The 22,790-nt window shown below is 43.5% G+C and overlaps 1 protein-coding gene across 1 annotated transcript in view; it reads right to left on the reverse strand.

Moving 5' to 3' along the window:
• The window catches only part of pde8b (phosphodiesterase 8B), a 298,830-nt gene that overhangs the window by 109,687 nt on the left and 166,353 nt on the right, over positions 1–22,790 (reverse strand). Inside the window, exons 3-5 of the mRNA XM_078563415.1 lie at positions 8,787–8,977; positions 4,433–4,492; positions 1,849–1,906 (exon numbers count right to left, since the gene is read on the reverse strand). Of these exons, the coding sequence (XP_078419541.1) occupies positions 1,849–1,906; positions 4,433–4,492; positions 8,787–8,977 (309 nt within the window). The remainder of the gene's footprint in view (positions 1–1,848; positions 1,907–4,432; positions 4,493–8,786; positions 8,978–22,790) is intronic.

Raw genomic sequence — 22,790 nt, forward strand, 5'->3', positions numbered from 1 at the left:
GCTTCAGAATGCAACAATGTGGGGAAGCTGGGCTTAACATTACAATAGGTAACACTGGGACACTGCACAGAGCATCCATCTCTAATCCCAGCAAAGGTGATCTTAAGCAGGCAGCTTGTTTTCAAAGGTGTTGCAATTTCCAAGTAATCACTTTCCCCCCCCAAAAAATAAGTGCACAAATGTGCAGAGATTCCACACTCTTGACTGACTTGCATTCTTCTTGTATTCGATCTCACTAGTAATTTTCCATGTCTCAGGCTAAGGAGTGATTCTGTAGTTCATATTTGCAAAAACAGTTTTGTTTAGCAGTTTAAAACACCTACTTTCCTGTAGTCATGGAGTTGTTATTATTGTGCTGGAATGATCAATGTCAGTAAGCTTTTAAAAGAAAAACTATGAAAAAAATAATAAATTTAGCTTTTCTGCACTTCAAAATAGGTAACATTTTAAAAAGGCCAAGTTGTAATAATCTGCAATTTGCTTGCCCATGTCCTCCAACTCTACTGTTAGTGGGAAGAACAATGCTTATGCATTTTGTGCCTTTATATATCAATATATATTTAACAAACAATTGATGTTTGAGTGCTATGAAAAGTGTACTGAGGTAGATGCATATGAGAGAAGAAAGTTGGATTATAGTGGCATTTTGTGGATCCTACAACATGCGCAACTAATCAGGTGCAGGTATATCAAAGAATAAACATGTGTCCCAAAGCTAAGACCTCACACTATCTGTTTATGAAATATATATATATCAACATGGCTACTTGCTAACATTTTAAAAACTGGACAAAGACTTTAAAAATACTGAAGCTATCTCTGCCTATAATCCTGAACAAAAGGAACTTTCTGGCAATATCGGAAAAGCTGACACCACTTTATCTCTGAAGAGACACTTAAGACCCCTGTGGTTGCAGAGATCAAATTCAAAGGGAATTATACAAAGGTCATCTACATTTCCTAAGCTAGGCCTGGCCGATGGAGACTACCAGTCTGCTAGGACAAAGGACCCTGCAGCTGCCTTTGAAACTCTTAATGGTTGGGACATTAACAATCTCAGGAATCCAGACAAAGGAATTTATATCCTTTGTCAAAGCCAAAGTGGACAGGTGGAAGTCATGTGGCATGACTCCCTAGCTGGAGGAGCCTGTAACACTATCTTGCTGTACTGCCAATCAGTCTACCATTTTCCATCTAGCAAGCAGCAGCTCAGAAAAAGAGCTCTGTCCAGGCTTGAATACCTGCACACGCACCCCCCCCGCCCCCCCCCATCTATACTGTTTCTACTGGAACCTCTGTACCAGCACCTACAAGACTAATTCATCTATATGTGCCTATCCCATCGTGGAAGTCATCTCTACTGGAAAAGTATATTATCCAGTATCAGTCTTCAATTTGCAAACCTCTGTGAAAGAATACACCATTGGACTTTGAGTCTGGACTCTGGACTCATGTGAAACAATAATTCTTTATTCTGGTCTTTGCCCTGTAAACCTTTCTTTCTTTCTCTATTTATTTCCTCTCTTTTTTTGCATGAGTGAAAAATGAGGCTATGTTGTGACCCTCCTCTAGGGTTTGAGTGTGTGTGAATAAACTACCCCTCTGATTTGCCCTACCTCGAGTTTGCTGTGGGGTTATTAATAAAAATTGGATCACACCAAAACCGCTTATAAAGGGGGAAAATCAAAATCAAAACACCTTTCTGTTTATGGACGGTTGGTGAGAGGAGATGTCAGGGCTGTTTAAATTAAAACCCCTCCTGTTCGTAACACATGTGTAAATGTTTTCAGTCAAACAGCTGCAACCATGAAGTGAATGATGGAAAACAAATAAGGTAGAATGTTATACCCTGTTGAAACCTGCATTAAGGAGGGGCAAGACTGAACTCTCCTCTTGATCGTTACACCTGCAGAAAGAAACAAACAGCGAAGTTTACATAAGATTGCGCCCTCTGAATAAAGTGTTCTGTCTGTTGCTGTTTTATAAACCACAGAACTATTGGAGGCAATTTTGAGCTTTTGCGCAATATGGGCATAGAGTCACTTGTGGTATTCCGCCCTGTGGATTCAGCGGGAAATCTTAACCATTTTCACAACTCGGGCCTCGTCAGAATACAGCCAGCGAGCTGTTGAGGGCTCAGTGAGAGATAGTGAGCAGCTTGCTGCACCAGGAACCTCTCTGTCCCATGAGCGAGCCAAGCGGGAAGTAGGGAGCAAAAAGAAACTGTGGTGCATGAGGCGGGTGTGGGGAGGGAGGGCAATGGTGGGGTTATCGAGTAGCTAGCAACAGGCCTCAGTAGTCTTGAGAGGCCAGGAGAAACCCAAAACTATATTCCAAGGCCAGGATTTGACAGCCCTTCCCGCCCGGCGGGATATTACAGTCCCGCTGAACTGAATGGAGATTTCAATGGCTCACCGCGCCTGCCGCGGGAGACACACTGCGGTGGAGGTGGAAAAACCTGGCCCAGGTGTTAATGAAGATATCTTCAGCAATCCTTAAAAGGGACAGATGGATTCCATCCAGGTACAAATGAGTGATACATTTGCATGACCTGCTGGGTTATTTTTGAATATTCTGAACCAGGTTCCACCATTACTGTCGGACCTGATTTGAATATATAAGCTTCTTCTCACATCTCTCTTGGGCAGGAGTTCTGGGCGTGCAAGCCTGGCTGAAAATCACATCAGCTGGGCCTTGGATATTCAAAGTGTGGGAACCATTTCTCTGCCATTTTCAATTTTCTTTGTCTCGTGACCTATGTCTCACCATGTTGGAGTAAGCCCAGCGCCTGTGATAATTAGGACACACACTGGCAATGTGCTTGAGTTACATAATGGTACATTGAAAAACAGAGAGGTTTTTATATTCCAATCTCATTGTGTGTTTACTGGACCCAAAAGGAACATTTCTCAGCTACATTTGGAAGAGATCACGATCCCTTTAAAAATAGAATTAAGGATGTTTTTATACTGCAAATACTTGGCTGCTGGGAAATTGAGCGAGATTGGAGTTTGGACATGTTAGGCATATGTACCAGACTCTCAAAGAAGATCTTTGATTTGGGAACATTTGTCACCTTTAAAAAGGGAAAAGTGAGAAAAAAAACAGCAAACACTAGAAACGTGAAGTAAATGGAAAACTTTGAGGATATATAGCAGATCTATGCATGTCTGTAAAGAGAATGGACAAGTCAACACTTTGAGTTTAGACTGGATTCTGACCAGGTGCTACACTTGAATCTTGAAACTTTAAGCATCATTTCTCCTTACCAATGCTTATGGCCCTGTGTATTCCCTGCTATTCTTATTTCATCTTTTAAAAAGGAACAGGCTCAACCTCTGTTGAGAAGTAAAGTTGAGGGTAGTGCAGATATTTAACAGCACTGGATGTATTTTTTTCAGGGCAGCTTGAGGCAGGACATCAGTGCTCTCAAATTGGGGGATCAAGAGGTAGTCAGAGGGAAGTTCATGGTGGAATAATCATACACGGGCTCTGGATTGAAGTAGCTGAAAGTACTGAAGTACTTGGCTGAAAGGTCTTTTCTTGATTTGGAACTTCATGTTGCTTCCATCTCTAAATGTTGGAGTTAACAAATATTTAGACAACACTGACAATTTGGATTCACTTAATGTTCATGAGCTGTAATTCTTAGAGCCTCAGTCTGCCACTGTAAGTAAAGCTCAATGGGATTTCTGGCCACCGTGGTGCTCAGATGTTGAACCCGTCCCAAGTTGTGGGAAGGGATCCTTTGCATAGTCAGGATAGGATAGCTGTAGAGATGCAACAAAGACACCTGTCCCAATGAACCGGCAGAAGTCAGAGCATCTTGCAGCTCCAACAGGGGCCACCAATGCCCAGGAAGGGCTGATGAAATAAGACAAACACTATACTTTTATGTTTCAGTGGAGCAATGGAGCAAAATTTGAAAGTAATTGAGTCCTTAGGGAAATCATGGTGACATCATAAGGCTTGATATTGGCCCTCCACCAGCTTTCAGAAGGCTTAAGTCCTGCTGAGGCTATCAGGTAGCACATACTCCCAATACTGGCATGGACTTAGAGTGTTGTGCCATATGATTGGTCTACCAGTACTGATTGGAATCTTGGTCAGTGGGTGGCACCCCAAATTCCTTCCTCCCAGAAACTTGGGCATCATAAATTTGAACTATTGGGAACTAGATCTGCATATGCTATGAATAGGATGGAACTCTCTCTTGGGAAAAGGGGTTGATGTTTTAGCCAAGTAGTGTCGGCAGATGTATCAGGCTAGAGGCTGCAGTATGCAGCATAAATGTTTATATGCACCTGTTACGACTTTTGGACATAGAGTTCGCTAAATCATGTTCCTAGCAGCATGCCACAGGGCAATGTCCTTGACTCCATTTTAAATCAGTTTCATTGATCAGTGATATACTGGAATATGAAGTACTTACAACTGGGGAACTACAACCAGCATCACTGTGGTTTCTCCATGGTTTGTGGCTCGAATTGACCTAAGGAGTGAAAATCAATAAAACGTTTATAAAGTGGAAGTCTCTTACTTTTTAACTTCCCGTAAAGCATCTCATAGGAGGTCTTGTGGTGCAGTGGTGGTAAACCTGTGTTTGAGCCAGGTGCTTTGGATACAAGTCCCACTCCAGGACATGATGGCCAAGGAAGGTGTGTTCATAGTTTGGCCAAACAGGTTGAGTATCAACTTGTAAATCCTTCCAATATAGGACAATGGCAGGTGGGAAGAGTGGGAGAGATTCCTGGTCAGCCACGTGATGAAAAGAAATTGGAGCCTCTACCACCACTATCCATAGCTCCAGCTACAACATGTATGTAAAAGTGTCTGTTGCCACAGCATCTCAGGCTCCTTGAGGGGTTGGTAGGCTTGGATGGCTGGATTAGTGCCAACAGCATAGGGTTTGATCCCCATTTTGGCTGGGGTGAATGCGGGACCTGCCCCCTCACTCTAACTGTGGCCTATAACCCTCTCGGACCTGCCTTTGGGCAGAGAACAGGAAGAAAACATCTCATAATAAAATGACCACAGTTTGTTTGTCAACTCTCATAGTCTGATGTGATTGTGAAGACTTTGATTACAAAGCCCCCACCCTGAGAGGAAGCAGTTCTGCCCGCCTGCCTGTTGTGTAATAAAGTAAATAAAGGGGTGAATTTTGCATTTTTTTGTTTGGTTTGTTGTCAAAATAGGAAGAATGGGGAGACGAATTTTAGATTTGTGATCTCCTAGGCCCCATGGAAATATCCCGACTGCCAAATTGGAAACCAATACCTTTTAGGTGTTCAGAGCAGCTGCCTGAAACAGGCATTTGGTGCATATGATATTGGGTTCCTATCACTGGTTTGAGGATTCCCAGTCGAAATTTATTAACAAATGGATGGAGCTTGACCTATCCAATTGTTCCAGGTCTTGTGCAGCCAACTAAAGGGCCTTAAAGGGACTGCCGAAGGCTGCTCAAAAATTGGCCAGAAAAGTTAATATTAGTTACATTTCTGCTGCCCCAGGAGAAGGCCATTTCAGAGAGCTGCTAAGAATCAATCACACTGCTGTGGGTTAGGAGTCACATGTAGAATAGACTGGGAAGAACAGCAGATTTCCTTTCCTGAAGGACTTTAATGAAACAGATGGGTTTGTAGAGCAATTTGGTAGTTACATGATTATTATTAATGTGACTAGCATTTTAATACCAGGTTTATTAATTAACTGAATGTAAATTCTCCCAGCTACTGTAGTGGGATTTCAACTCAAGTCTCCAGTGTATTAGTCCAAAAATAATACCATTATGCTACTATCCCCTTTTTATTAAAATAGTTAACCGATCAGTGCTGATCACACAGTTTTAATGTAGGCTCATTTACACTTACACAACAGCACGTGAATTTGGAATCAATTGAGATTCAGATGTACCTAAACTGAGGGAACTAACACGCTGCATGCACAAAAAATCATTGGCTTTCATATTTAGCCCCCTACAAGGGCATCCTGCCAAGAGTTAAAATGGGCCTTCCTGAATCTGAAGGATAAATTGCTCCTTCTGAGTAATCGTGAATAGTTTGTGTAAAAAAAAAGTGACACCATATGGGAACTCGCAATAAAAAAGTGAAAGGAACAGATTTAAGAATGAAAGCTTTGATTTTAACCTAACCCACCTGCTGGAACTGGCAGGGACAGGACAGGTTCAGAGTGACTTCACTGAAGTGTAAAAATCGAGCGGTGTCTAAACTGGGGCCCAGATTTTTGCCACTGCGGACAAGCATGGAAATCCTAAATCCAATCCACAAAAACTGCACTTCCTATTTTCACGGGGGTGGACCTGGAGGCAACTGGCCATTAAAATCGCCAGCTGCCTCCACTGAAGTGGGACTTTGGTAGGCCAGGAGTCTGAAACCTGGAATGTGCAGATTTAGACCAGGTAAGAGCTGAACTTGGTGGATTCATTTGGATAGCCAGGGTACCTTTTTGGAGAGGTAAGGCACCCTTTGGGATTGTTAAAAGTAAACATGATAGTGCATTAAAAAGTGCATAAATTTACTGCAACTATCAAAGCTGTCAAAGAACTGTCACGGCTGTCAAAGAACTGTCAATTTATACTAGGTGAGTTGGCATGGAGGGGACAAGGGCAAAGCATGGTAGTTGGGGGCATGAGTTTACACTAAGTTCACACAGGAGTTATAAAGGGCCATGGGGATTTGGGGGGCATAGGGAGTATGAAGGGCCATGATAGGTGTGGGGGGCATAGATTTGCATGAATGGGGCATGGGGATAGTGTGGGAGGTGGTCCGGGGGTTGGTGAGCGCTGGAGGGCTATTTTCTGTTTCAATCTTTTTTTATTTAATTCAGCAAAGTGCCGGAGCACATAGGCAGGCCTTCCACCCAGCTCACTTCCACACCTAGCAGCCTCCTCACTCATTCTGGGGGCAGTGGGCCTGACTTCTAATCAAGCCATCCCTCCACGCCTGAACTGGGAGTGAAATTCTGGGCCTATGTGTCCAAACCACTCCTGCCTTGATCCTGCTGGGAGGGTTAAATTAAAATCTACTTAATAGTATTGGGACTTTAGAAAAAGGACTACATTCACAAGATCATTATAAAATGCTAATTTATTGTCCAATTAAATTTTCTACATTACATTAATATTCAAAACTCTGGAAGTAGAATACTATATGTGCTCTTGTTGAAAGGTCCAGCTTAAATATGCTTGGCTTGTAAATGGTTTGGGCCAAAATGTCTAAATTAAACAGCAATTTACACAAACACAAAACTGATGGACAGGAAATGGCCAGTTGGTCAGTCAAGCCTCCCCACACCATGATGGCTAGAACACTGTGACTGAACATTTCTTCCTTTCCACCTCTGCTTTTCCCAACTCCTCCCTCCACAATACAGCCACACCCCCACATCCCCACTCCCTAACACCCCTTAAACCCTGTAGCCATGCAGCCTTCTGGACAAAACAGGGGGAAAAAAAACCCAAGGTAGATAAAGGAATAAAAACTCTGGAAAATTCCTCTCCCATCTTCTCAGCCATTTGACCACAACAGAATGTGACAAGCTTAGCAGACTTTCAGGAAATTGAATTGAATTGAGAGAGTCAAGTACCGAACACCTGCAAATAGGCAAAGAACTTTACATTCTTCACCAGGATGTAAGGCCATAGAACTCAGACCATAGCGATACTGCTAGGGAGCTCAACAAGGTCACTGCAAGAGTTTCAAGAAACTAGATACCAAACTAAATCAAGACATGTTGCAAGTTGACAAAACTAGAGAAATTGGGGAACTGATCAAATTAGACTCACTTCAGGGCCTGAGAGCTAGACTCTAAGTGAAACAAAGGATAAGGGGATAGGAGGGGAAAGAGGAGCTGAGGCAAAAGGGTAGCCATGATATGAAGCAAAAGGTCAGCCATGATTATAATGAATGGCGGACCAGGCTTGAGAAATGTTATGACCTACTCCTGCTCCCATTTTGTTCTTATGGGCAGGATTTTTTTGGATGGTGAAGTTTCCCATCCCGCCACCTGGAGAGTTGGATCAAGGCAGCCCCATAGTCATTTGGAGAAGGGACTTCCACCCCTCAGTCAGAAGGATGTCCTGCCTCAGAGAGCTGCTGGTCAATCTGATAGGCCGGCAGCTCTGTAATCCCAGCAGCACTAGTGGCAGCAGTGGCCAGGGCTGGGACTACAAGCTGTCCCCAGATTCTAAGTCACGGAGTCCAGGACCAGGTAAGTGCAGGGTTGTCTCACGGCGGAGGGGGAGGTGAGGCCCAGAGAGGATGGGGTCTTGATAGACAGGTCAGGCCAGGGTGAGAGGCCGAGCACCCTTTTGGGGGCCAGGGGGTAGGGGGGGGTGCAGCTGATGTGGAAAGGGAGCCCTTGAGGGAGGCATTCCCCCCCCTCTGACCTGCTGAGGTTCTCTTGCCCCTGAACTCCTCCTGCTAGCCTCAAAATTTGTGCTGGACAAGATGTGGCCCTTAAGTGGCCAAGCCTTAATTGTGGCGCGGGTGGACGGGCTGGCCTAGGCCTCGTCCGCCTCATATAAAATTGTGGACAGGTTGGGGGTGAGCATGAGGGTGGCAGGAAGGCTACCCAGGGAATTTAAGGGCTTTCCCGCCTGCAAAACTGTCGGCGAGGTCAGAAAAATTCTGCCCTATGTTTACAAATGCAGCTCTATTTACCCCAATTTCTACAACTCAATCAAGCATACTGAATTCCAAGAACAAAAAACATCATTATGTCTGACAGTCCGCAGACCCACTTCCAAAAAGAACCCGTTGGATTACCTGCAAAGTGTTTCTGCATCAAAGTATTTGGCATGCCTGTTGTCAATAATTATAATTTCATGATGTTTATCCAGAAAGGATTCCAGTGCAGACTCCGGTGTCCGTGCGATGTTGCACTTGTACCCAGCTTTATCACAGGCCCACCAAAAGCCATCACTCTGGCTGTCCTCTTTAGCAAAGACCAATAGAACCTATAAAAATAAGTTATATCAGGTGAGTTAAAAGCAATTAAGGGCATACATTCCTAGTGAGTCACGTTTGAATCAATCTGCAGATAGTAAATATAGTTATTAGAAGCTATAATATGGTAGCCAAATCTCTGAGAGTAATGGATTTTTTAACACTTATGTGCACTTTACAAGTTCAGCTGCTATTTGAGGGTGCACTATACAGATAAGTATATTAGGTCCACCTTGTGATTAATGAGGTTCTACTATTATCTAATCAATCTTGTCTTATGTCATTCAGTTATTAGTGTTGCAATTAAGGAATTTTAAAGATTATTAATGAAATGTGCTGAAGATCTGCGCAAACCATGGAAGTTGTAGTATTTTATAAGCAACTTCCTGTTATTGATGTTGCAACACCAAGTGCTATTATAACATTCTGAACAAGTGCTAAACTTTTTCTACACTATCACAAATATTATCAAACTACATTACATAACTAGATCAGCAATTGAATCCATAACTTGCTAAAGGATTTGGAGCAGGATCTTTAATTGTTAACTAGTCCATCATATCATCCACCCTCTACTACTTTAACCACATGCCTTTTATTGGTGACTGATGTGTGTGCCAGAAACAGGCTGGCACCTGGAGAAAATTGGGATCCTATTATACTATTAGTTGTTTGTTAGTACAGAACTTGAGTGTTGATGAAAAAAGATACATATTTTCAAAGCTTTTTGCCTTGCACTCATCAGGACAATTCGCAAGATTACCAAATCGTATGGGGAACAACAATTTATACCGCATGAGAAAAGAGTGCTGTCTGGTTGGCAAATGGGCTCTGATTGGTAGAGGCACTGCCATGGAGAATACACCAGTTAATCGATAACAGACAGTTAATTGCTAAGCTTTGTTTAAATTCAAACCAGGTAGGTTTGGTCTACCTGATTGGTCATGGTATTGCCTTGGGGAATGAACCAGGGAATGGCAGTCACCTAATTTCTTTAGTTGAAGAAGATGCAATGTTACATGTTCTTTCGGCCTGCAAAGAACAGGGCCCTGTATATTAATATATGTAGCTTCTAGCACGCATAAATGAGCCACATTGCAAGCCCGGCTGATAATCTTAAATAGGTTGTCAATGTAATTCTTAGCACACTCAGCAACTGTTGTCCAATCGCAGAATCACATCTAATGTTGGACACTATGTTTTGAGTTTTGCAAGCATGGGAACAGTCAGTATTTTGCCTGTTGTGAACAGTCGAAGGGACATGCTGTTTGATATGATCCCCCAGTCTTTGGGACATACAGCCTACATACCTAGCATCACACCAGCACTGAAATTCATATGCCATCGTACTTATTTGTGTGATAGGCAGAATGTCTTCTTGGTTTGGCAGCAGCATCCTGTTAGTGGAGAATGCCACTAACTTACAGCTCCATCCTCCATCCACAGGATGGAGCCCATTAAGGTGTAAGGAAATTCTTACATGCAGCCATGGATTCAAATATAGCAAACTTATCATCTACGTATCAGAAATATGCAAGGGGTAGGAGTTATTCCATCAGAGATGTGTTTCTCGTGGAATCCAACAATGATATTTATGAGACCTGGGCTTAGAGGGGATCCCAAGGCAACACCATCTATTTGGGCTTACATGCTGTCATTAAAATTGAACTCAACTGCACAAGTTGCTGAATTCATAAGCTCAATGAAAACTGATTCACTCAATGGCAGCGGGTCTAGATTGCCATGATATAGTGCCGCAGCTCAAATGTCGATGGCTTCCTTGAGCGGTACATTGGTGAATAGGCTAGCAATTTCGAATGAGCTCATGAACACAGCATTGCTATCGATATGCAAGTATTGTATGGTCTTCACAACTGTGAAAGAATCCTTCAACGTGTACATTGAAAACTTGCTCAAAACTGGTTGTAACAATTTGCCCAACCGTTTGGCCAATTCATGTTGTGCAGAACCAGTCATAGATAAGATAGGGCATAAAGGGACATCACTTTTGTGTGTCTTGGGCAGCCCATATATAAGAGGACACAGTGAGCTGGGAGGACCAATTCCATCATATGTATATAATTTTGCTGTGCCTTCGTTCCACATCAAACAGGAAGAGGTACTTGCTGAGTCTGAACTCTATTCCCAGCTATCCCACCACAAACCAATGTCCACTGAAGATGCTGAATCCTTGAAAGTGCATCTAGCTGATCTAGTGCACATATATTGCTGGGATTCTGAATTACTTGGCCGATTTTCACAAGCAATGTGAATGTCTGGTAGCTTTGGGAGGCCTCAACGCCAACCCAGACCTACATAGCTGTCAACCCAACAAAGGGACTGAAATAGTGTTCCTTAACAAGTGCGATTATATCAATAAAATGCACGCCATTCTTAATGACATATTCAAAGTCACATCCATTGGGTGTGCCACTCGGCATGACCAGTCATTTTTGCTTGAAAGCTAGCTAAAAAAAATGCTTGCTGGACTTGTGTAAGAGCAATGAGCTGCCAGGTGATATATATGATAGGATTTCTCCTCATGGCTCACTGCGTCTGCATATGTATGGGCTGCCCAAGACAGAAAAGTGATGTCCCTTTACACCCTTTCTTATTGATGACCAGTTCTGCAAAACATGAATTGGCCAAATAGTTGGGCACATTGCTACAACCAGTTTTGAGCAAGTTTTCTACATACATGGTGAAGGATTCCTTCACATTTGCGAAGGCCATACAGGGCTTGCATATCGATAGCAATGCTGTGTCCATGTGCTCATTCAACATTGCTGGCCTATCCACCAATGTACTGCTCAAGCACATTTGCACTACAGCACTATATCATGGCAATCTAGATCGCTGCCATTGCATGAATCAGTATTCATTGAACTTATGAACTCAGCAACTTGCGCAGTTGAGTTCAGTTTTAACAACATCATGTATGCTCCAATTGCCATGGGGTGCCCCAGTTGCCATGGGATCCCCTCTAGGCCCAGCTCTCACAAACATCTTTCTTGGGTTCCATGAGAAATGAGTCTTCAATGGATTAACACCTATTTGAATCCACAGCTGCAAGTAAGAATTTCCTTACACACCTAAATGGGCTCCATCCTGTGCTCAAATTCACCTTTGAAATGGAATATCAAATGAGCTCCCTTTCCTTGACATGCTAGTTGAAAAATCTGCCAGGGGGTACTCTTCTACTGTCTACCGTAAGCCAACTTTCACTGGTCGATATACCCATTGGGATTCCTACAGCTCCATACACTATAAGTTTGGCTTTATCGGCAACCTCGTAAATAGGGCCTGAGCCATTTGCTCACTGTGCAAGATTGATGCTGAAATAGGGCACATCAAAGCCATCCTGAGAGATAATGGCTACCCTGATCAGATCATTGCTCCCCTGTATATCGCTCAAACTCATGAATGGGTCTAAGGCTGCCACTTGTGGCCCTGAAAAGTGCCTAGTCTACCTCAAATTACCTTGGAAGGGCAAGGTATCTCAAAAATTTGAGCAACAGGTGAAGCTAACTGTTTCACGCTGTTACTATGCATTGGCAACATGAGTGGTATTCACCACTAACAGGATGCCGTCAAGGCAAAAAGACATTCTGTCTATCACACAAACCAGTAATGTGGTATATGAATTTCAGTGCTGATGTGATGCTAAGTATGTACGTCATATGTCCCAAAGATTGACAGATCGTATCAAACAGCATGTCCCTTCGGCTGTTCGCAACAGGCAAAGAACTGACCGTACCCAAGCAGCCTGTGCTTGCAAAACTCAAAACACAGTATCCAACATTAGATGTGATTCTACAATTGAACAATGTTTGCTAAACAATTCTGAGTGTGCTAAGGATTACACTGACAACCAATTTAAGATTATCAGTCAGGCTTTCAGTGTGGCTCACTAATGCGTGCTAGAAGCTATATATATTAATACACTGGGCCCTGTACTTTGCAGACAAAAAGAACACATACACACATTATGCCTTTTTCGACTAAACAAAATAGGTGACAGCCATGCCCTGGTTCATTCCCCAGGGCAATTCCTTGGCCAATCAGAGTCAACCTGCCTGGTTTGAACTTAAACAAAGCTTGGCAGTTAACTATCAGTTATCAGTTAACTGGTGCATTTTCCATGGCAACACCTCTACCAATCAGAGCCCACTTGCTGAACAGCATTCTCTGCTCATGCAGTATAAATTGTTGTTCACTTTACAATTTGGCATTTTTGCGAATTGTCCTCATGAGTGCAAGACAAACATCTTCAACAACATGTCTTTTTTCAGCACTAATATCTTATTAGGGCCAATGTAGTTTAACTTGACAGATCTGAAATCATGCCAGGCATCAAACCTGCTGAGTAAAGCCTAGCAGGATTGCTTTCAGATACCATTGCTTAAAGACACACTCAGCTGTAGGCATGCAGATCACAGGACTCTGTGCATTAATTGTGTTTACTTTGGATTTTCAAGTGTATTTGGACATTGCTTTAGGTTTCTTTAACCTTAGTCCCTCTGAAAAACACTTACCATTTATCTTCGATGCCATTCTTTCTTTAGTGTTTTTGGATGGAGGAGCAGGAGCAGCAACAAGAACATCAGCAGCAGCCCCAACCATCAGGGGGAGGCAGGTGGGCCTGTTAGAAAACAGCAGGTCAGGAGGCTGCTGCTTGTAGAAGGCCTTGCCCAGCCTACTGGACCTTTAGGCCAAGTGAGTTTCCTGGATACCTTTGAGGAGGAGTGCATGAGAAGTCTGTGTTGCTCCAGGCAGTTTGATGCTAATCTTTGCAGTTTGCTGAAGCAAGACATGCAGTCTCCTGGGCCAATTGGCCATACCTTGCCAGTGCCAGTGGCTAAGGCACAACTGGACTTAGCAGTTTCAGGTGTCAGCCCAGTTAATGGTGAGGCCAACAGGTAGTTTCATCTTTATTTCTGGGTAGGGCCACGAGGATTGGTGTGCTTCTCTGGACTCTACGAAAACAACAACTTGAGCCTCTGTCTTATGTGGTCTCACTCCCACTCATGAATGGACCTTTTTCCCCACCTGGAGGTTGGCTGGGCCATCTGATATTGCAATGACTCAGTGTCGGCAGGTTGTCCGCAGAATGCTCATTGCCTGCAGCCCACCTGGATTGGGTATCCAGCTGGTGCATTCTTCTAGCATGGCCACTGCTCGAGAGGGAAAATCTACCTTTAAATCTGGTTAGAACCATCCTATGAAATTCAAAGTGAAAGAGGCTTTGACTCATGCAGGTTAGTAATATTGACCACTTGCATGAAGGTAGATGATGGTAGGAACATGTTATTCTATTAGTAATTTTATCATTGAGATGATCAGTAAACACAAATTAAACCTCACCACTTATGGAATATTCTTCAGTTCTCTGCCTGAACGTAGGTCTGACCCACAGTGCCATGATCTCCACCATGGGTAGGGCAAGGAGGCAGGTCCCAAATCCATCCCAGCTGGAACAGGGATCAAACCTCATGCTGTTGGCACCAATCTGATCCAAACTGGCTGTCCATGGAACTGGGTCAACCAGCCCCCCAAAAGGTCTGTGTTGCTGTGGCAACATGCACTTTTACATGCATGTTGTAGCTTGGAGCTTTGGATGGTGATGGTAGAGGCTCCAGTTTTCTTTGCATCACATGGTTGACCAGGAATCTCTTCCATTCTTACCACCTGCCATTGGTGTATGTTGGAAGGATTGATATTCAACTTGTTTGGTGGTGTTATGAATTGCCATCATGTCCTGGAGTGGGACTTGAAACCCAAAGTTTCTGACCCAGAGGTAGGGATGCTACCCACTGCACCACTGTTATATTTTATTATCCTTTATTATCCTAAGATGAAATCTAATCTGGAAAATGCATTCTTGAATGAGATATTTAAATGAAGCACTGTCTATCTTTGTTGTTAGATGTAAAAGATTCCACACAGAATATTTTCAGAAGATCAAAGGAGTTCTTCCACTGTCCTGGTCAACACTTATACCTTGAATAATATCAGATTAAGAAGTCATTCATGCTTGTTGGAGCTTGCCGTGTTCAAAACAGTGACAGCCCTTCAACAACCCTTCATTTCCAATTAAGAACTTCAGGATGTTCTGGGGATATGAAATTCGCTCTTTCTTGAAATTACACAAAAGGTTTCATTTCCTAAAAAAAATACTTTTTGGAAACATTAATGGTATGAATGTCATGACTGCTCAAATTAAACACGGAAAAGATAGCAAAAGTGCAAAAGGTACATAGTGCCAGTGAGTTCTTTATGAACTGCTGTAATTCATCATGTTTACAATATATAAAACAGAGTACTAGCAGTACTGCTGTAAATCACCACTGAAACTATTACCTGCCACTGTGAGCTGAAAGATGTCATCTGCTTTGTTCTTCACTGTTTGTGTAAGTAACTGGTCTGTAAACTCTCAGACGTTTAGATTATTTTCTGCAGTACTAGGCTACATCTTGTTGGGATGTTATTACAAACATTTAATACTGACATGCCAAATTCCTCTCTGCACTATTTAACGGAGCTATTAATCTGTTTGAGATAAATGAGTTAACACATCTATTAAAATAGCAGAGGGAAAAATCTAGTGCTAGTGCACTCAGCTTGCATTATTGATCATTTCCAGGCTATTGTGCTTTGAAACATTTATTAAAAGCAAAGAGTTTATTCCAAAGCACAATCTGACATCCACAAAGTCACAAGATGTGGAAAAGAATTCACCATGATACAAACTTACTGTAAGAGATAATGTGGCTGATTCTTTCTGTTAGTGCCTTGATTTGATGTGTTAGTGGAACAGTAACCTCAACAGATTTGTAAAACTTGTTCACTGATGTTCACTAGGGAAGGGAATCTGTCACAAAACAAAAACAGAATTACCTGGAAAAACTCAGCAGGTCTGGCAGCATCGGTGGAGAAGAAAAGAGTTGACGTTTCGAGTCCTCATGACCCTTCGGCAGAACTGAAGTATAGTTAGGAGAGAGGTGTAATATAAGCTGGTCTAAGGTGGGGGGTGGGGGGAGAGAGAAGTTGAGGGTGGGGTGGTTGTGGGGACAAGCAAGCAGTGATAGGAGCAGATAATCAAAAGATGTCACAGACAAAAGGATCAAAGAGGTGTTGAAGGTGGTGATATTATCTAAGAAAAGTGCTAATTAAGAATGGATGGCAGGATACTCAAGGTACAGCTCTAGTGGGGGTGGGGTGGAAAGACTAACAAGGTATTAGTTGTAGACTTAAAAATAATGGAAATAGGTGGGAAAAGAAGAATCTATATAAATTATTAAAAAAAAAGGGGGAGGGGGAAGAAACGGGGTGGGGATGGGGGGAGGGGGAGTTTAAGATCTAAAGTTGTTGAATTCAATATTCAGCCCGGAAGGCTGTAAAGTGCCTAGTCGGAAGATGAGGTGCTGTTCCTCCAGTTTGCGTTGGGCTTCACTGGAACAATGCAGCAAGCCAAGGACAGACATGTGGGCAAGAAAGCAGGGTGGAGTGTTAAAATGGCAAGCGACAGGGAGGTTTGGGTCTTTCTTGCGGACAGACCGCAGGTGTTCGCCCAGTTTGCGTTTGGTCTCTCCAATGTAGAGGAGACCGCATTGGGAGCAACGAATGCAGTAGACTAAGTTAGGGGAAATGCAAGTGAAATGCTGCTTCACTTGAAAGGAGCGTTTGGGTCCTTGGACGGTGAGGAGAGAGGAAGTGAAGGGGCAGGTGTTGCATCTTCTGCGTGGGCATGGGGAGGTGCCATAGGTGGGGGTTGAGGAGTAGGGGGTGATGGCAGAGTGGACCAGGGTGTCCCAGAGGGAACGATCCCTACGGAATGCCGCCGGGGGGGTGAAGGGAAGATGTGTTTGGTGGTGGCATCATGCTGGAGTTGGCGGAAATGGCGGAGGATGATCCTTTTAATGTGAAGGCTGGTTGGGTGATAAGTGAGGACATGTTTCTGGGAGGGAGGAGAAGGCATGAGGGCGGATGCGCGGGATATGGGCCGGACACGGTTGAGGGCCCTGTCAACGACCGTGGGTGGAAAACCTCGGTTAAGGAAGAAGGAGGACATGTCAGAGGAGCTGTTTTTGAAGGTAGCGTCATCAGAACAGAAGGGAATCTGTCACTTGTATCCACAATGTGTGCTTGATGGCACTCTGAATGACTACTGTATCTGTCAGTGATTAACAAGGCTTTTGCTTTGGAGACTTTGGAATTCCCTTCCTCAAAAGGTGGTTGAGGCAGAATCTTTGGCTGGAATTTATGGCCCCATCGCAGTGAGGCCGTAAAATGCCGTGAGCCGTTCTAAACTCCATTGACCTCGGCGGGAACGTAAAATCCCGCTGCCATAAAATTCCGTCCGTTGAATATCTTTAAGGCAGAGGTAGATAGATTCTTGTTAAGCAAGGAGGTGAACGGTTATTGGGGGAAAGTGGAGTTGAGTTTAAAATTAGATCAGCCATGATCTTATTGAATGGCGCAGCAGGCTTGAGGGGCTGAGTGGCCTACTCCTAATTTGTATGTCTGTCAGTACTTAACTCTGTAAATGTGTCACCGCATGAACAATCCCATGGTCTGAAATAAAGTACCTGCAGGAGGGTTTCGCTGCCTATCTGGTGTTGACTGGTGACTTCTAGGCTTTTTATTTTACAATGCTCCTGGTCCAGAACAGGTGAGAAATTGGCCAGTGGAATTTAAGTGAGGTCTGACCATTTAAAACAGCCCAAGCCTCATCTGGAACAGTGGTTGAGTTTTTAACACACATAGGTACCCATCTGCCTAGCATTAAAATTGGGGCCATGCTCTAGCTAAACAATTCTGGCTCTATTACCATGCATGCCTATCAACCTTCCATCTGCTAAGGGCAGAATTTTAACTCCCAAAAAGCAGGTGGGCAGGGTCAGGTTAGAGGTTAACATTCAAAAAATCTGATACAGGATCCCAACTTGTCCACTCCCAATTTTAATAGAAATCGGATAAGGGGCAGGCAACCAGACCACTTGTGGGAAGCAGGTTGGTCATTTAAATATTATACTGAGGCTGCTGCCTTTATTATAACAGTCCATTCTATCTAAAAAATATATCATCCAGTTTCCCAGGTCTAATGAGATCTGAGAGCTGAAAGGAGGTGAGATGGGCTGAATTCATGTGCCTTTATGTCTTGTGGGCCAGGAGGAGCAGGAGAGTTTCCTTCAGGCCCCAAAAGCTACCGAATAACCTTTCCCCAAACCCACCTTCTACCTGCTCCCCCTCCCTCAACCATGAGACACCTTTCCTTCCAGGCCTTCATCGGAAACCCCCCCAATTTATGGGGAGGTGGTGGCATTATGGTATTGTCACTGGACTAGTAATCCAGAGACCCAGGGTAATGCACTGGAGACCTGGGATTGAATCCCACCACGGCAGATGATGAAATTTAAATGCAACAAAAATCTGGAATTAAAAGTCTAATGATGACCATGAAACCATTGCCGATTGTCATAAAAACCCATCTGATTCACTAATGTCTTTTAGGGAAGGAAATCTGTCGTCCTTACCTGGTCTGGCCTACATGTGACTCCAGACCCATGGCAATGTGGATGACTCTTAAATGCCCTCTGAGCAAGCGCAATTATGGATGGGCAATAAATGCTGGCCTAGCCAGTGACGCCCGTATCCAATGAATAAAAATATACTACCATAGGGCGCCCCCCCCCCCACTTCCCAGACCACAACTGGATCTCCTTCCCCACATTGCCCCCACCACTTCCCCTCCACTCCAACCACCACAGGACTATTGGCTGCCATCTGCTCATCTCCCTAATCACCACTTGCTCTCCCCAAGCGTTATTGGAACACCCTCATTCTTCCAGGTTTCCTGACCTCACAACAGCTGCTCTGCAAGAAACTCGCCTCTGGGCTAAAATCCAGGCCTAAACCTCCACACGTTGCAATAACCATTATAATGGGAAGGCCCAGTCGATATAAACTGGTTGCTGTTAACTAAATAGCTGTGTCATGAATGGTGTTGTGGGAGAAGGTAGGAAAATAGAGCTGCAAACACTAGCTGCAAGTAACACAGCAAAAAGAATACAGAATTAGCTTGTTGAAAAGCACCAAAGGAGAATGCTCCATGTTATGCTAAATTATTCCTTATCAGACTTCTAAAGGTCAGACCAGGAAATTTCAGCAATATCCATTTTATATGGGGGAAAAGGACTGGCAAAAGGAATGGGGAAGAAGCAAGGCCTCTATGAAGTAGGACATTTTGGACTTGTTAAGTCAGGACTTCAGGCCTATCTGCAAGGTCCCAGAATACAATTGGTGCATTTGTGAATGGAGAATTGGTTCGATAAGCTCACCTGTTCTTTCTTTCCCTTGTGTAGTTTATACACATGATCCCTGGTCCTCCCCAACCTATCCAATTGAAATAACATCAACATTAGCATCAATATTGCAATCAGGGGAGGCAGAGCAACCCAGCAGGGGTGGGGGTACGGAGGCCCTGCAGAAATTAAGGGCAGAACCTCCTTGTCGTTTTTCCCTTCTGGAAACTGAAGTCAATGAGAGTAATATTTTGTGAGATATAAATGAGCTGCTTACTTGCTGTCACCCATTTTACACTGTTGCATAAAGTCAATAGTGTTATCATGCATTCTGAGAGACAGTGAATCTCCCACCGGACTTGTCAAGGGATGAGATTCCACTGGCTCCTTGCAGAGTTGTTGAGAAAGTGGGAGTTCCTGCTCTTCTGACTTGCAGAGAGACTCCGCATGTATTCTAGCCAGTTGGAGGACCCCAACTGACATCTTGCGCCTTAGCTGTGGCTCTGTTGGTAGCACTCTCACCTCTGAGTCGCAAGGTTCTGGGTAATTCAAGTCCCACTCTAAAGGCTAGAGCACAAAAATCAAGGCTGATACTCCAGTGTAGTAGCGAAGGAGTGCTGCATTGTTGGAGGTGCTGTCTTTCAGGTGAGACGATAAACCGAGGTCCCATCTGCCTGCTCGGTGGGTGTAAAAGATCCCATAGCATTATTTCAAAGAAGAGCAAGGGCGTTATCCCCAGTGCTCTGTCCAATATTTATCCCTCAAACCAACACCACAAAAACTGATATCTGGTCATTATTACTTTGAAGTTTGTGGGAGTTTGCTGTGTGCAAATTGGCTGTTGTGACTCCTACATTACAAGTGAACACACTTCAAAAATACACACTTGGTTCTAAAGCACTTTGCGACATCTAGTGGTTGTAAAAAGTGATATATAAATAGAAGCTTTTTTTTGCAGCCCAGTTACTGAAGGTCAATTTTTAAAAACAATTATTTAGCTGTGATCCTCTTGCTGCCTTACTAAAAGGGCTCCAGGGGCCAGGAGGGGGGCACCACATAATTATTTGGAAGCAAGGTTGTGAGGGAGATCTGAAATACCTTTAACTGGCAAGTTCCACTGGACTTTCCAGACCGTGGGCTTGAAATACAGATGGGGTCCATTCAAATGAGTTGGCCTCCCACTGACCTTGCAGATGTCAGCAGGGGAAAGACTGGAGGTCACCAGCGGATGTGATCTTGGTATAATTGCCGAGGTTATTGGCCTCAGCACCTTCTGGTGACTGACCTGAGAGTGAACCATACGGGAATAGACCAAATTGACAGTAGATAACATTGTTTCCTTGGGTAGTCAAATTACATTAAACATCTGGAGGAACAAAGAACTCAAACAAGGTTTGGTAAATGCAAATTTAACAATGTGATGGAGTGTCTGTGGAACTGTAAGATGACCCTGGTGATAAGAAGTAGGATGCTCAAGTGTTATGTGTAATCAGCAACATTGTACAGTTGAAAAAACTGAACGCTGAACACTAAGGTAAAGACAAAAGACAGTTGAGTTAAGGTGTTTCAGGTGTGTGCTGAAACCTAACAGGACAAGAACAATGATTAATGAGAGTGTTGTTGAACCAGCAGGAGCTTGAATATTCCTGAAAAAAGAGACATGTTGCTGAAAATTTTTGTTTTGCATTCATCAGGAAAAATGCAAGAATGCCAAATTTCAGACAATCATAATAATTTATGCTACAGGAGAAAAGGGTGCCGATTGGTTGGCAAGTCGAATCCGATTGGCCAAAGCATTGCCATGGAGAAAACAACAGTGAACTACAAGCTCCCCACGCTCCCAGGTATTTCAAAAAATGTGCAAGACTTGAAAATATTCCTTTTATTTGCAGATAATGGGTCTCTGTGAATGAATGTATGGCACTTCTAACAAGCGTAAATGAGCCAAATTACGAGCTTGACTGATTATCTTAAATTGATTATTAGTGTAGCTATTAGCACAGTCAGGATTGTTCAACAAGTGCTGCCCAATTGTGGAATCACATCTAACAGTAGACGTTTTGTTTTGGGTTTTGCAAGTGTGGGTTGGTTGGAACAGTCTGTACTCCGCCTATTACGAACAGCTGAAGGAACATGCTGTTTGATTCGATCAGCCAATCACTGGGATGTACGGCCTACGTACGTGGCATTGAGCCGGCACTGAAATTCACACGTGATGTTGCTTAATTGTGTGGTGGGAAGAATGTCTTTTTGGACTGACAGTACAGTCAGTCCTATTTGTGGAAAATACCACTCATGTAGCCACTGCATAGTAGCGGCTTGGCTAACCTGTTGTTCAAATTTTCGACATTCTTTGCCAGGGTAATTTGAGATAGACCGGGCACTTTCGCTATATATCATGCAAACTTGCAAATGGGCCAGAACCTTGGAGAAAAGTCATATTCGATTCTGAACATTAACTCTGTTTCACTCTCCACAGATGCCGTTAGACCTGCTGATTATTTACAGCACTTTCTGTTGATCTCCTGGTTTGATGGTAATGGTAGGCCTACATTTTTGTTCCCAGGTCGGGTGCGCAGAGATGGGAGAAGTCTCTGCTGTGAACCCACCTTTTAAAAATGGCTGCCCAGATTTCGGATTTTCGATCTGGGGGTCTGGGCTGGATTAGAAGCCAGGACGGGTGATTCAGGGAGAACTGAGCAGGCTGCCGGATGCAGACATCGGCAGAAGCCTGCCTTGTGGATCTGGCACTGTGATTAAAGATGAAGAATAAAACAAAAATATCCCTCCAGCTCTCACCCTCCCTCATAGTCCCACACACTCTTCATGCCCCACTCATGCCAACCCATGCCACCTCTTGCCCCACCCACCCCCGTGGCCACCTATACCCTCCATACCAACTCATGTGCCTCCACCAACCCCCCCATGTCCATTTATAGCTCCTATGGAAACTTAGTGCCAACTTATGTCCTCCACACACCTTTGTGCCTTATAACTACCATGCCAACTCACCTAGTATCCACCATGGGCAGACCCTCGGGACCCATGCAGAGATGAGATAGAATAAATTATATGAAATGAAGTTCTTAAGTGCCCATTGCAGACTTCCCTATATTGAAAAAAACACTCATTCATAAACACCCATTTGCTACATTTACATTCCTCCAACTAAATAAAGCCTTATGACAACAAACATTTCATTCAAGTGCTCAATTGCTTACAACAACAAGCCTTGGAATTCATAGTCTCACATCAAAGGATATATAACCACTTGTAGCTGTCAATCATATTGTGAACCAGCAGGCACCTCACTGTGATAATGGATGGTTGTGAAATCAGTCATGCAGCACTAACCCAGTAATGGAAACCCTTGGGCTTATGTCAACAGTCAGAGTGAAACAGCAAGCATTCATTTTTTTTAACACTCTAGATATTTCAAAGATTTAAAGGGCAGGATTTTTAATGTCTTGACAGTTTTGATAGCTCCCTTTGACAAGTCCATCAGACAGTTTGACAGGTT

The sequence above is a fragment of the Cetorhinus maximus genome, chromosome 2 (assembly GCF_964194155.1).
Source record: "Cetorhinus maximus chromosome 2, sCetMax3.hap1.1, whole genome shotgun sequence".
NCBI lineage: Eukaryota > Metazoa > Chordata > Chondrichthyes > Lamniformes > Cetorhinidae > Cetorhinus > Cetorhinus maximus.